At 40.2% G+C, this 14,792-nt stretch overlaps 1 protein-coding gene across 1 annotated transcript in view; it reads right to left on the reverse strand.

Annotated features, from left to right (window-relative positions):
* Positions 1-14,792, reverse strand: part of ptprn2 (protein tyrosine phosphatase receptor type N2) — a 115,583-nt gene that overhangs the window by 21,062 nt on the left and 79,729 nt on the right. Inside the window, exons 12-13 of the mRNA XM_034861989.1 lie at positions 4,785-5,000; positions 2,431-2,634 (exon numbers count right to left, since the gene is read on the reverse strand). Of these exons, the coding sequence (XP_034717880.1) occupies positions 2,431-2,634; positions 4,785-5,000 (420 nt within the window). The remainder of the gene's footprint in view (positions 1-2,430; positions 2,635-4,784; positions 5,001-14,792) is intronic.

The raw sequence follows: 14,792 nt of genomic DNA on the forward strand, positions 1-14,792 counted from the left end.
ATAAAGGAGCCTCAAGCAACACATTTATTGATTTTTTTTTTCTCTTTTAGAGAGGTGATTAAGCAAAGGTAATGCTACAGGACCACAACTGCATAAACATTTTGACCCTGTTTCTGGACAGTAGAAGAGCTAGGTGGACAGAGGATTTTCTTGTTTCACATGCTTGTCAGAAAAAACAGGTTTACTGACTGTAAAGTGCTGTCCATGGTGCTGAAAGGACTGCAGCAATGAACACAAAAATACAGCCACATGCTTCCATGTTACATCTGGTAATCATGTTTGAGGTTTTCAGTCATTAAGTAGGTAACATTTGCATGCACCATACTGCTGCTGAGAAAAGCTAAAGAGTGAAAATAGAAAATGTAAGATGGCAAAGATGTGATGCCCTGGTGACACAGCACACAGAGGCATCCAATTTCACTTTTGAAGTTGCTAAGCAAGGCTTTTTAAGTCTTGAGGGGGGCCGAATGATAGGGGGCAACATCATAGTTCATAGTGGTTGTATGTTAGTGTGTGTATGTGTGTGTGTGTGTGTGTGTGTGTGTGTGTATGTATGTTTGAGAGAGGGGAGAGGAGAGATGAGATGAGGTGGGAAAATATAGGTCTAAGATCGGTGATAACAAGGCAATCTCACACATGGCTTCTTGTGAGATGGCGTTGGAATGTTTAAGAAAGAAGAAGAAGAACCCCTATAGGACATCTCCCTGTCAATCATGGCATGAAAGAGAGGTAAAAGTCCCTGAGTGTTTTACCTTTCTACATTGCAGTGCCTGAGTTGAAAAAACTAGGGCTAATAATAACAGCTCCTAGAAATGATTCACAGTGCCGCTTTTGTTATTGCAGGGCTAAATGCTTTCCTATTGTCCATGTTTTCAAAAGAGGTCTTACAAACAAGGCTTGACGAGTGCAACAAAACCCATCTATTACCACAAATACAAGGCATTACTCAGATTCACTCTCATTCATTATCGCCTCCCAATATAAATGCTAGACATGCGGTGTGATGAATGCTCTCACCATTAATGGAAACACTGCAAGGCATCTATCCATCTCTTTTATCAAGCTTGTCTCAAATGAATGAAGCGAAAGTTGTACAAAATTAAAACAATCCATTGTGTGTTTGTGGAAGCGTTGGCAACCAAAAGGTTTTTCAACCCAAAAAAAATTTAAACATCCAAATGATAATAATATTGCTCTCACATGCAAAACAATGTCTGCCTTATTTTTGCTGCTGCAGTAAGAGAGACGGAGGGGATAAAAGATGAAAATGACACAAAGGAGAGACACAGGACAGAAAGATAAAGAGAGAAAATGACTCAGTAAAGAAAAAAAGTTAGAGGGGAAAAAATTAAGACAACACTGCTGAGATAAAAGAAGAGGGAGAAAACAGCAGGAAGAGTGATGGGAAAAAAAGATAACAGGGTTCTGAAGGGAATGAGGTGATAGAGGGATGAAAAATAGACGCATCCAATTAGATAAACAGAGAAAAATCAAGGTGTTGTTTTTTAGCACAGGGTCTAGCATATTCATAGGCACAGGGAGTTTTAAAAGCAAACACTATATGGTGTGCTCACATGAAACATGTCAATTTCCTGTTTCTGTACGTCTGTGACGTAACAAAGGCTCTTACAGATGATCCCAAGTGTCCCTACATCGACATCACCTGGCATGTTCCTAATGTGTTCATTTGAATACATTTTAAAGTGGATGTTGTGTAAAGCAGTTTATTGTTACAATAATTTTACATAAAGTTGAAGTGTCAGTGTTCAGGTTCAGTCAGTCAAGTACTTTGTACACGCATTTTTATTACACCACTTGGAGTACTGGAAGGGTTAATGTTATTTCAACCATTTATCCATTTCTTTTAGCCAAGTATGATCCATCACTTTAAGCTGACTATTCAACCTTTTTTCCACAAATTGCTTTTATCAAACTAGTTCACTAGGGTATGCATTACTTTTGGCTATTTTGACTGTGTATCCATTACGTCTAACTGACTATCCAACCTTTTGGTTGCTACATTTCTTTAAACTAAGTAGCTTAACTGTTTATCTATTACCTTTTGCAAACAGTTTCAAGTTTTTGGTTCTAAATTATTTTTACACACTCTTAATTGCAACAGGTGGTGTCCAGATGTTACAGCTGACCGAATATGTGGATATATGCGTTTTATTTAAATCAAATCAAATTTTCGCCCCATGGCAAACAGAAGTACCCCCCAGTCGGACGCCCCTGCTGGCAGGTTCAGTGTATAGTCAGTGAGACATGATGATGTGGTTTGTTTAGTTGTAAAATCTCATGCTAAGAACCACAAAACATCTCTGATGGCTTGACAACAAACCGCACTTCAACCAACATCCTCACTCGCTACTTTTCCCACCACATGCATCATTGCTCACATTGTCTTTGGAGTCAAAGCACGTTCCTTACCAGTATCATGTGACCAGTAGAGATGTCCATGTTGGATGGCACTGGCTCTTCGCACCAGGAGGAGGTGCTACTGCGGGTTGATGGGCTGGCTGCGGGGCCATCGCTAAACTGGGACGAGACGCTATTGAGCCGTGAGTTGCGCAGGGTCTCCGGTCGCTCAACACGCTCCGACGTCCTGATTGCCATACGCTGGCGGCACAGCTCCTGGGGATTACAGGAGATAATAGTGAAGCACTAATCATCAAAAAGGCAGTTTTTTTTCCAGAGTTCTTGCAAGGTTTTATGTATTTCTCTTCTTTTCAAGCACATAACAATAGTTGAATGCATGTTATGTGCTTATCCTTGCTGTTAGAAGCTGAGTTTTGTAAATGCACATCCTGTATCTTGGCTGACTTGATCTGTCCTCACTTGCCTGTAGATTAATGGCTTATCCTCATGGATTATGGAGCTTATACTAATTATGTCAAAAATACATGGTTGAGGAACCCTACACGATTTAGAGAATAAATTCAGTCAGTCACACCTGGCTGCCACACAGAGAGTGTGTTCATTGTTTAAAAATGGATCTTTTAGTTGTTCAAAAATTGAGTTTTTAAAGTATGATTCTGCAAAAAATCAACATACTGCACAGTCAAGCTATAAAGCAAAAACGACTTTCTTCAGAAGAAGAATTTGGATCATTTCTTGCTAAGATAGGATAATTTGAAAAATCTATCAATCAATCAAATAGGAGTTCCACAGTAAATGTATATAACAAAAAAAAACAAAAGGAGACAAAAATGCTTTTTCACAATCATACAGTATAATTTTTTTATTTTGATAGATATCTCTTTGTTTTTGAGACTTGCCAAGAGGGCCACTGCTACAAAGAATACACTTCTGCCCATGACAAGGCTTTTCTCCCATCATACCTCAGTGCAGAAACTGTGCATCAAAAAAATCTAACTAGGGAACATCTACTCTAGTATATATAAAATTAAAAGAAAGAAAAGAAAAAAAAAAAGCTTTTGTTTTGGTATTGGGAAGCTAAGCCAGTCATGTCCACATAATGTATCTGCATACTCAACAACAGCCAGGGCAGGGCAGAGCAGAGAAAATACCTTGTAAAAGCACATGCTATCTCATGATCTATCATAGTGATATTTCCCTCTGGAGCACAGGCCCCTCTAAGCCCTGGTCTTGGATCAGCTTTCCCGCCGTCAGACTTTAATGATTAGAGCCATGAAGCAGTTCCCTGGGCCTTGGCCTCGGGGCAATATCCAGGTCCACCTCATAATTCATTCTACTTCTTAACATTCCTGCAAAGTGCCGTGCAGCACTGGAGCCAGGAAATCGTCCCGGGAGCAGGCAGTGAGATGCAGTTAGCACCAGAGAGGGCCAAAGGACAGACACATGTAGCCCAGAGAGGAGCACTGGTAGTGGGATTACAATCTTCCCTGTTCCCTCCCCTATTACTAATAAGAGCCAACCAGGTCAAGAGGAAACATCTCCAGTACGTGCAACAATATGTCTCTCCCAACCCAACTGTATCTGTCACTGAGAAAACAACCACATGAACGCCTGACAGAGCAGTTATCCATCCCTAAAGATACATCTTGAGAAAGAACAGGTTCCATAAAGAACTTAAATTTGCAGAGAAGAAATAATGTAAAAAAATTGAAAAACAGATATATAATAAACAAAAATGGACATACTTTAGTATATGTTCTGTTTGCTTCTCTGTGGCCATCTTTAAATAATGTAACACCTCCAGCTTTGGATATATAAAGCAGCCCTGTGAAAACCAATTTAAATATTGAAAATGTTAACTCGACGTGCTGATAAATATGTTCTGAGTGCCATGCTGGGCACAGCTGAGCCCCAACGCTAAAATCAATACAGCCCAGGCTGTCTAAGGCCCTGGAGGAACAGAGGGAATAGGTCACAGTGGCGGCCTGTCGCTCTTTCTATCTTGCTCGCATGCATGCACGCACACCACACACACACACACACACACACACACACACACACACACACACTTCTCATGCAAGGCTGAGCATTGAATAATGGAGTGAATATATATTGGAGCATTAGGTCAAAAAATATTTCTAATGCACAATTATTGCACTGCAAAAGAACAAAAAAAACTTTCATTTTTATCAAAAAAGCTATTCACTTTCATCACAACAGCCAAAAAAATCGTCATGGAAACAGTTAGAAGAGAATCATTCAAACATATCCACACAAACAAACACACTCAAAAAAACAACGAGAAAATCTATTGTAGCCGAACAGAGCGTGTGTTCTTCCAATGGCAGAGCACAGGCTAAGTGTCCTGGCCCCTGATTGGCTCATAGCAAGGGGGCTGTTCTAACCTGATAGGTTGCCGTTGCATCAGTACTGGTGTCAGTACCCAGGCTGGCCAACTTTTCCTTCATGCGGAGGTGGGAGCGCTGGCGCACGCAGAAGAAGGTCGTGGACACTGCCAGCGCCACCAGGATGAACAGCATGCAGAGGACGGAGAGCAGGAGGAACTGGCCCGACTCCACCCTGGTTTCCTTCACCACGGGGATCTGGGTCAGGCTGCCCCTCTAGAAGACACACACAAAAAGAGTGAGAACACACTGTCAGAACAGTAAAGAATGCCACTCTGTCTTCTTTCTGATTGATGTAGTCTTTTTTGATTTACAGCAAACGCCATATCAAGTCTGCTGTGCATCTCTTTTCAGCTGAAAGCATGCTTCGGCTTTCCCGTGAAAAAAAAGGGGAATGCAACAGCGCCGCAAGGGTTCTTTACCTACCTCCACTTTGTCTCCCGCTCTTTCCTTCTACCCACCACTACTGTCTGACTGGCCCCTCTCATTAGACAGCTCTAATACTGGCCTCATAATATGCTTTCAGATTCATTCAACTTCTAATACCTGCCCCTGTCCAGTGCTGTCTCCACATTGTGCCCCACTATTGATATTTACAACCCCATTTAGTAATCCATTTAGTAAAAGCTTGTGCTTAATTAGCTCCCCTGGTCCTGAGTTTGGCTGGATTAGGCCCTGGCTCAAGTCGCACAGCTAATGGTCTACCAGGACCGGAGAGACACAGGCAGCCCAGACTGTACCTTCATACATCCACCACCAGTTGAACAGCAAAGCCTTTTCAAATGCACTGCATGTTCATCATAACAGGAAGATAGGGTTCGTCTCACTATGGCAGACCTGTTTTTAATGTGCTGTAATATCGTCTAAGCAATTTTTATCAGCGTTGGTTAGGGATTGGCCTATGTGTTGATAACTGGTCCAATCATGGCCATTTACTGCAATGATAAATTCCCTGTAGGCCCCACTGATGCAGAATATTTTGAGAGCATAACAGCAATAATTAGGAGCAATATTTGGGAGGGATAATTAACGATACCAAACATGTTGCTTTTGTTAAAGATTGTCTTTTCTGATTGCATTCAATATAGACATTATGCCAAGTTAGTGTTGCATTTACCCACAAAATCTGAAATATACTATTTTCCAAGCATATGTTACTTCACATAAACCATCCTTACTGTCCTCTATGACTGACACAATATATAGGGTTTCACTAAAAGCCAGCTCCACAGTTTTGATCAAATTTTATCAGCTGCATAAATGCCAACAGTTACATCTGCAAAAGGGCAATATCAATAACGGTTCACAAATACATTAGCAGGCTCCTAATTGTCTGCATGCAATATTGAAAGATTAATGGGTGAAGTGAATCAAACCTACAGCATGAGAAAAATATGACAGAGCTCTGACATTTAGCTGAGGGATCTAATGGGCTGGCTGAAGGATGGCTACATCTTGTTATACCAGTTTCAAAACAAGACACTTCACCTCACACCAGTAACAATTTGGTTTGACCTTGTGGCTCATGTTATAGCGGTTATGAGGATGCCAAGGTCTTTTCGATTATTGTGTTAGGCCTGACGAGAGATCCTGTTGATTGCAATTGCAGTGGTTTGAGCATGTAGTTTTAATCAAGCATTAAGAGGTTAGACAACAACTGAGAGGTTTGAAGAGGCTCGTGTATGGGTAGGGGAGGGATGGCCTCAATCCACTGTCTTGTCTGTGTTATTTAATGATTGAATCAACATATAGACAATTTTCATTTGCTAGAGTACTTGTTGAGGGCGCAAACCTTTCAGTCAGAATGCTCTCTCACATATCCACACAAGAAAAGACTGAATATATAGCACGTTAAAAAACCTCTAGACGTATTTAGTATTCAACATATTTTGCACTGGAGACACAGCATGTCACATCACTGCTGCCTTTGAAACCAAAGTGCCCCCTACAGACCTATTGGTTCAAATCTGCCTGACAACGGCAAGCTATTACCTCTAACTAAAAGATTTTCTTTATTCAACAGAAAAATACAAGTCCTATCGAGTTAATCAAAGATGTGGCCCTCTACAATCTGTGGTTACTTTTACTATGGCAACCCCTTGAAATGAATAAGAAAAGGCATTTTCCACTGTGGGAGCGAACAGGCTTGAAACGCACTGCAAGCATAAGAGTGTTTGATGGCGGTAATCGTGTTAAAAAAGAAACCAGAGGAGATACTAAAAGGAAGAGAGAAAGAGGAGGTGGAAAAGGGAGGAGAGGTGAGGTGAAGAATTACCTTCATGGGCCTTTAGAGTTCTGTCTTTTTGCCTTTTAAAAACAATATGTTTCATGTTTTCAGTAATCATTTTATTTCCCTATAATTGGAATAAAAACAGATTTGTCTCACTAAAATATAAACACTGAAAAAAACATTTGAATGGTTAAATATCTATAGGCTTTATGAAAATTAGATTTTCAGAAAATCAAACTATTATTACATTATCTAAACTTGCAAAGATATTAGATCTGAATATTAGAGCAAACATTTAAAGAAAATACTTAAATGGAATAAAAAAATCGGATTTTTTTCCCCTTTATTAAATATAATTTTAATCTTTTTATTGATACCTTTTAAATCATCTCTGCTATTTGTGCAGGATTAACACTCAGTAGAAAATTACTCTTTGCCTCAAACAGACTTTCCTCTTCTGTTTCTTTCTTCTATTCATACGGCCTTTGTGTGGTGAATTAGCCAATCTGAGAGGAGACAAGGGGCAGATGGATTTCGGTGATCTGGATTATTCAAATGAAAGGGGAAAGGTCAGGCAGAGAGGTGTCTTTGGGGCGGTTGGCTACCCATTCACTCACATCACAATACCTTTAAGAAGTAGTCTACAAGAGAAAAATTCTCCAAACACACAACTCCTGTTTAAAAAGAAAATGAAGTTTCAGCTAAAATTGAAGATGTAAGAGGTTAGAAATCAGATACACTTAAAGTCAAGTTTCCATGCAATAAAATGTGACTGTTAGCCCTGCCATTAAAACAAACGCTCCCACACAAAATGCAACATTTTACATGCATGCTTTTTTCCATAGATCCAAGAAAACACTAGCCACACCAAATACTCTAAAACACTGTACTGAGTACTAATGGAAATCGGTAGGCCTATTTTTTAGACGAATTTGTAAATTCCAAAAACCTTTGAAAATAATGATTAATTTGAGAAATAAAAAAATATCTGATATGGGCAAACTCATATTAGGTCCACCATATTGCACCATAAAATGTATATTTATAAATGTTAGTTAATCCATTTCCTATTTGGAAATAAATCTAAGAATATAAAATATTACAATAATACAACATAAATTACCTAAGATAATGATGGTTGCTCCTATTTTTTACTTACCAAGGTGGAACAGAATTATCTAAGCAAACTGAGTTTAGGAGTTGGAGCTGCTGCCGGGCAGCACCAGGCAGGATGCAGCTGGACACAAACTTTGTCTCCTGCAGCCAGATGTGCACACAGCAAACCACCGGGCTCAAGGTCCAGTTTTACTAGGATTTTTTCGATGAGTTTACGTTTAGATTAACTGTGCATTTATTTCCGATGCTCGACCATATTTTATCACATAAGCTTTTGGAGATGCGATCTCCAGCAGACTATCGCAGTAGGAAAGATCAAACTAAATGAAACCATGAAACCAGAGCTCTTAAAAATATGGTGCAACAAACTAAAAATCATTTTCATTCGCATCGAAAATCAGCTTTTAACCTGATGTTAAAAGTGATGACGAGTTTTCAAAGCCGGTCCTTTAAGACACCTTTACTTATTTGCCGCTTTAAAAATAACACATTAAACACGACACAGAAAGGAAGACAGAAACACGTTTTAAGCCAGGAGATAATTACCAAAATCCATGTCGCAGGGCAGAGCGCACATGTCGCAACCAACGGAGGATGCTGTGTCCTGTATTCCACAGAGCACGGTTAACCACTGACGCCCGCCGCAGCAGCTCCAAGAAGCGTTTGCGCGCACCGGCCGCCCACTCTGTCCGTTTCTCCAAAAGTTCCCCTGCGAGGGTCCTTTGCGTCCGCAAGCGCCAACAAAAGACCGCGGCTTCAACACGAAGATGAAGAAAAAGGAAAAAAAGGGAGAGTCGGTGAGAATAAGAAAAGGGAGAAGAATGTGGGACATGCCCGCCTGATTTTCCGAGCCTCGGAAGAATGTGCAGAAGCCCCACGAGTGAGTCCTTTCAGCGTTTCTGTGCCAATGAAAAGAGATGGGAGGTGGTGGGGTTGGGTTTTTTGCGATCATTTAGTTAAGGCTGAGCCCCTCCTTATATTCAGCCGCTCAGGAGTCCCCATCCATTGCACATGTCATATCCACTGGTTGCTATAGCGATGCCTCCACATGTTGTCGACAGTGAATGTTCAAGGAGCGATGCCTGGCTAATAGGCTTGCGGGCCGAGGGGCGATATGAATGGACATAGGGCTAGACACTCATTTGTTGAGCTACTAGGGGTCTCTGTGTTTGGTGTGTGAATTGCTGTTTTCTCAGGCTCTCCTTTTCCTCCGCTCCCTCTCCCAGGCATTCAGTTATGTGAGCAGAATAAGGGAGATGGGGCAGTCCTTTCTTCAAAGTAGGCTTTTGCATTCAAAGCTGAAGTGAGCACTATAATAAGAGGCTACCACACAGTACAGTAGTTGTAAACTATATGAATGCTGCATAGGACATTGGGTGCAGTCTGAAAAAATACTAAGCCTAAAGTAAATTGTGTATAATTGGCTAAGTCTTTTCTTTGCTTGCCTCTAACATTTGCCGGAATAAAAAAAAAGGAGAGGAAAATTGCAAGTTTAACAAGTCTCAGTGATAAAACTCACCAAAAAGCTATCCTAATTAGCAATCAGTCTGAAAAAAAGATCGAATGGAGAGCAACAGCTGCACTTAGCAGGGAGAGAGAGAGAGAGAGAGAGAGAGAGCAAGGGGGATTATGGAGTGCACAGAGAGAGAAAAGGAGAATGAAAAAGAAAAGGGGCGGTGAAGAGAGGAGAACAGGGGTCCTGTCAAATGCAGATGACGAGTCTTGGGAAGAGGGGCTGTGTGACGGGGGCTCTCCAGTTTATTTTTTCCATTCAGAAAGCACCCCCTCCTCCTCTCTATTGTTCCTCTGTGTGACAGCTGGAGTTGGCAATGTGAAGGGGAGAACAAAAACGAGCTTGCTGTCCAGCCTGGGTCCATGGCTGCATCGGACGCCACCCCACCTTCAAAAAGCAGAGCCAACCAGGCGGCCCGCAGGGACACAATCTGAAGCAGAACACACTCAAACTGACTCAACATTTAGCATCTCCAAAACTCTTAGAATACAAGACCTTGCGTATGATCATGCTGAAAAACTGAAATGCATTGTGAATGCATTTTACTATTGCATTTATTTAATAAAATAAATTGGAAAATTTGTTCCTTCCTTAAATATCATGAATGCCACTTTTCCTGTCATGCTTCCTGCACACTCGCATCCTCATTTATCAGGAATTATTCAGCATCCACATTCAGTTTTTTCACTTGCCATAGGGCACCAAAATGGTACGACCACCAGTCGTCTGTGAGGCAAATTTGTTATCTTGCACCATTCAGTTTGAATACAAGAAAGAATCGGCTGTAGTGCTCGCTATTGCATGAATGCAAAATGGATGCAAGGGTAACGCATGGTGGGAGACTTTTATCATGGCTGCCAGTGAGGGGTTTTATTACTGGGAATAGTGGCCCCAAAAGTTAATCCTAGGAATATCCATCCCCACATTACATCAACCATACCTGATCATATCTGTTCTGTTCTCTGGTGAACTGGAAGAGAGCCCTGTTCACTCTTTATCATAAGATACTCTGGTCACCCACCTGTCAGGCCTATCTAAATCCACCAAAAAAAGCCTTTTCCCCTGACACTGCAGTGGATGGGAAAAAAAAGAAAATGTCTACCAAGATCCAAACACCATCCTCACCTGCTCTTTGAAGGAAAGCCTGACTTTGGCACCTGTTGTTTTCCTTCACTTGAACTCTGCGTAAATGGACACATTTTCACACATTTCATCCACTACTATGCACTACACAGTACGATTTCACAACTCATGTCACATCCTCCAGCAAGGCCAGTGCTAATGGTTATCACACCAGGGAGATTTGACGTGTATCGATTCCTTCTCCCAAAAAAACTACAAGCCACTCTAATGGTCACTGGCGATATTCGTAGAAGCTGTCACACCCGTGTGTTCCTCCGGTAAGTACTTCCTCGGGGTAACACATGTACGAAAAGTCGACATGAGTCCTGCCAGGCTTATCTGTCCTCCTCTCCTGCGCTGCTCTAGTGTTTGCCTCTGTGACACATTTCTAATAAAAAAGATTGAAAAGCAGCTAGCGTGTTTAAACAACAGTAGAAAGAGGTATGCAGCAATTCACCATTTTGCTGAGAGAGGGGGGGAAGAAGAATGTTCATGATCAATTGCAAGAATGAGATAGCAGAGCAGAGACATCCACTGATGCTTGAGCATGTGACTTGAGACGGATAAAGCGACAATAAGTTAAACTTAAATATTTGCTTGCACCTACATATTGCACAATTTTTAACATATTAACGTGTCTGTTAAAAAGTGCAATCTGAATATATATGCATAAGTGTTGGTAGTTATTTTTCGCAAAACACATCTAAAATGCACATATTTTTATCTGAGTGTGTATACCTGCAAAGACACCTTAGCCTGGACACAGAACTGTAATATATTTGAGCAAACAGAAGCCCAGTAGCACACTGAGCCAGTCCCACATACCAATCACACTGTAACAATATCAGTGTGAAGCTAATGCCATTTACACTGCTTCTGTACAAGACACCAACAGCTGAAATGTGTACCTGCAGACCTAACTAACGCGTAATACCGTTACACCAAAAATAGTTGGACTTTTGCATGGCTCTTTAAAATGTGGTGCAATAAATTATTCATAATAATATCTGAGCAAGACTGTTGCTTCAGCTCCATTTGGGAAGGTGTTGGAGGATTAGCTTCAAACTGTTATGCAGAGAGAAATGTGTGCAAAACAAAACACATTTGGGTGTTTAAAAAAAAAAGCAGATTCACCAGCTGTTACTGTTATTGCTGATATTGGAATTTAAATGTTCTATCTCCAAACGCATCTTTAACATTTGTAATAAAACAAAGCTCTCATATAGGCAGACCATTGGTTTAAAAGTCTATATATTTGAATTCACAGTGCAATGATGTAATTGTGTTATTTTCTTTAGTTGGTAGCTGCAGTTTGACTTTGTCTGAAAGTCATAAAATAGCACATATACTGAGATAAACTAAAGAAAAGGTGGCACTTTGTTCTCCCATGTAAACTCCTTTTTAAACATCACTTGAGGTGCATAAACTTAACAGTGAGGTACATGTCTTAAATGCATTGTGTCTTGGAGAGAGTGTGAGAGAAAAAAACACAATTTTTCCAAATGGATGATGTTCAAAGACACAAAAAGGTCCCATTTCTGGGTTTACTTGAAACATTTGAGTTGCTGTGTTTAATGCTCATCACTTGCCCAGAGAGAAACCATTCAAAGCCTGTGTCAGCCATGTCATTCTGGTATTTTCCCTAGATGGGCTTGTACAAATAGGCTTCTTTCTTATGTGAATCCCAGCCCAGGCCTTGCCCATGCCAAGTAGTTCAAAGCAGTAAACATCAAGGTAAATGCTATGCCTGTCATCCTGACTATATTTAAAGCAGTGGCAAACCCACACAGATTCACAACACTGTGCACTTCAAAACGACACTGTTGTAGCGTCATGGCCTAGAGTAGAAAATCCCACCACATCTGGAAAATGATGGAACATTTTGTTGTAAGATGAGTGTTACAACAAAGTGATACATATTTAGTGCTCCTTTTAATCGCTTTACATGTACAGAGAGTATTGAAGTTTTACTGGTGATTTATGACATGCAGGTAAAACAAAGAACAGGCAGCATTTTATGGACTAATCTGTATCATATGGTATTACGAGTTCAGCCAAACTGTTCAATTTTAGTCTAATTTAGCGTTGGCTAAGTCCCTCTTTATACACCTGTCAAATTCTCCATTCTTAAACAGGACATATGCAGTTAACTACTCAAAATTCACTGATTAGTCCTAGTATAAGAAGCAGAATGCAATGTGTTCAATTTTAACTTTAACCAATGTGTTGCCAGCATGCTGCTAGCATTACACTAAACTCTAAGAGCACCCAGTATTGGTTTCCATATGAGGAAATAAATAACACTGGATGTGTTAGTCATAAAAAACGTAACCGGTAACCTCACAAAATAAAAACGTAAGTTAATGAGTTTTTTTGGCCTACTGTAGATAGTAAACTAGTTAGCTGGGCATGCTAACAATTAGGGCAAAATAGATAATACTCTTTTTGTTTTTGTTTTGGACAGGCTAAAAAACATCCCCCTTCAAACGCTTTAAATGCAGAGCATTTCTTTTACTTTGTACCCCAATGTACACTGCTTTAACATCTGGAAATTCCAAAGCTCGGACGGCCGTGAATAGTTACATTTGCTAAGATATTGGAGATGACAAACAAGCTTACATACAATCATTTACATCTTGTAATCAAATTACTTTTAGGCTGTTGCCAATAATGCACAGAAAAACTAATTTGAGTGGTTATTTAAGAGTACTTACAATTTCTGATCTTCCCTTTCAATACTGGCTTGGTTAATTCCAGAAAAGACCAACCCATCATCTATGTTTGCAAAAGTAGAGTTGATTTACTTTTTTTCTTAATTTGTTCAAGGTGCAGCTTTAATTCCCAACTGGTTTTGGATGACAGTAATGATTCTTTATACCTGCAGCTGTGTTGACAATAGCAATGCATCTGACAAGGACACTGTTCATGTATGCTAAAGTGCCAGCCAAAATGAACTAAACTAAGTTAGCAATTTGTGCTCAAAACTAAAAATGAAAGTAAAATCAACTCAGTATCAGTAAAGATATTTGCACTGTGGCCTAAGACAGAGCACATTACGCTGAGATTTTCATTAATCACAAAAACAAGAATAATTTTCAAGATGTAATTTTTTTTCCAACGGGGATATTACAATACTGTAGGTGAGAAGTCAATAGACACCACATAAAATGGCCAGGTCCAGAATGTGATCTGAATTATCTAAAACCCAACCCAATCACACGACAGGTAATTGAAGGTAATACCTCATTCTATTGTGTGAAAAGATAAAAGAAGAACTGCCACTAAAATCTCATCCAACATGTCCACAGTCAAAAACAGCGAGAAAAACACCACGGTTTTAATTGTTTTGTTTGAATAGAATCCACACTACTTTTAGACTATTATGTTCTCAGCTGGCTTTTTTTTTATCTTGGTGAGAGATAAAACTGCAATTAATTTTGAAAGTGGGAAAAACAGTAAGACAATACATCAAGTCACACATGAGTGGTGGCAGGCAGGGGTATGTGGGCTGCCACAGAATAACAGAGGTAGTCAAAGGTAGCATTCATAATTGAAACCCTTGTCACAAGAGACTTAGTGGGCTGGGAGACTCTGATACTGAGACTGACAGCAAAGGGACAAAGACAAGTGTTCAGAGTAGAGTGCATAGTAACTATATGGGTTCAATAGGATGGGTCCTTTCTACACCTGGGTCCAAATAACATCTGAAAGCCTCTGAAACACATTTCTCTGTGGCTGTTTGAAGTTAGCCAGTGCTGCTGGATTTGATCACCCAAAGAGTTAAAATTCCACAAAGAATCACAGAAAAATGTAGAAGGGCTGCTGTTAGGGATTGAGCTCAGGTCATGCTGGATGAGTGCTTTTTCTAAGTGCACCCTCCAGGCAGCGGAATCAGTGTGCTATCTTGACTGATTTTAATAACTTAACTATCACACAACAGGATATCAGCTTAATAATGCTTTGAACATCACGGTTGTTGACATTTGCATGTCATTCTGGTCACAACCGTGTCTTGGCCAAATGATGG

The sequence above is a fragment of the Etheostoma cragini genome, chromosome 22 (assembly GCF_013103735.1).
Source record: "Etheostoma cragini isolate CJK2018 chromosome 22, CSU_Ecrag_1.0, whole genome shotgun sequence".
Taxonomy (NCBI): Eukaryota; Metazoa; Chordata; class Actinopteri; order Perciformes; family Percidae; genus Etheostoma; species Etheostoma cragini.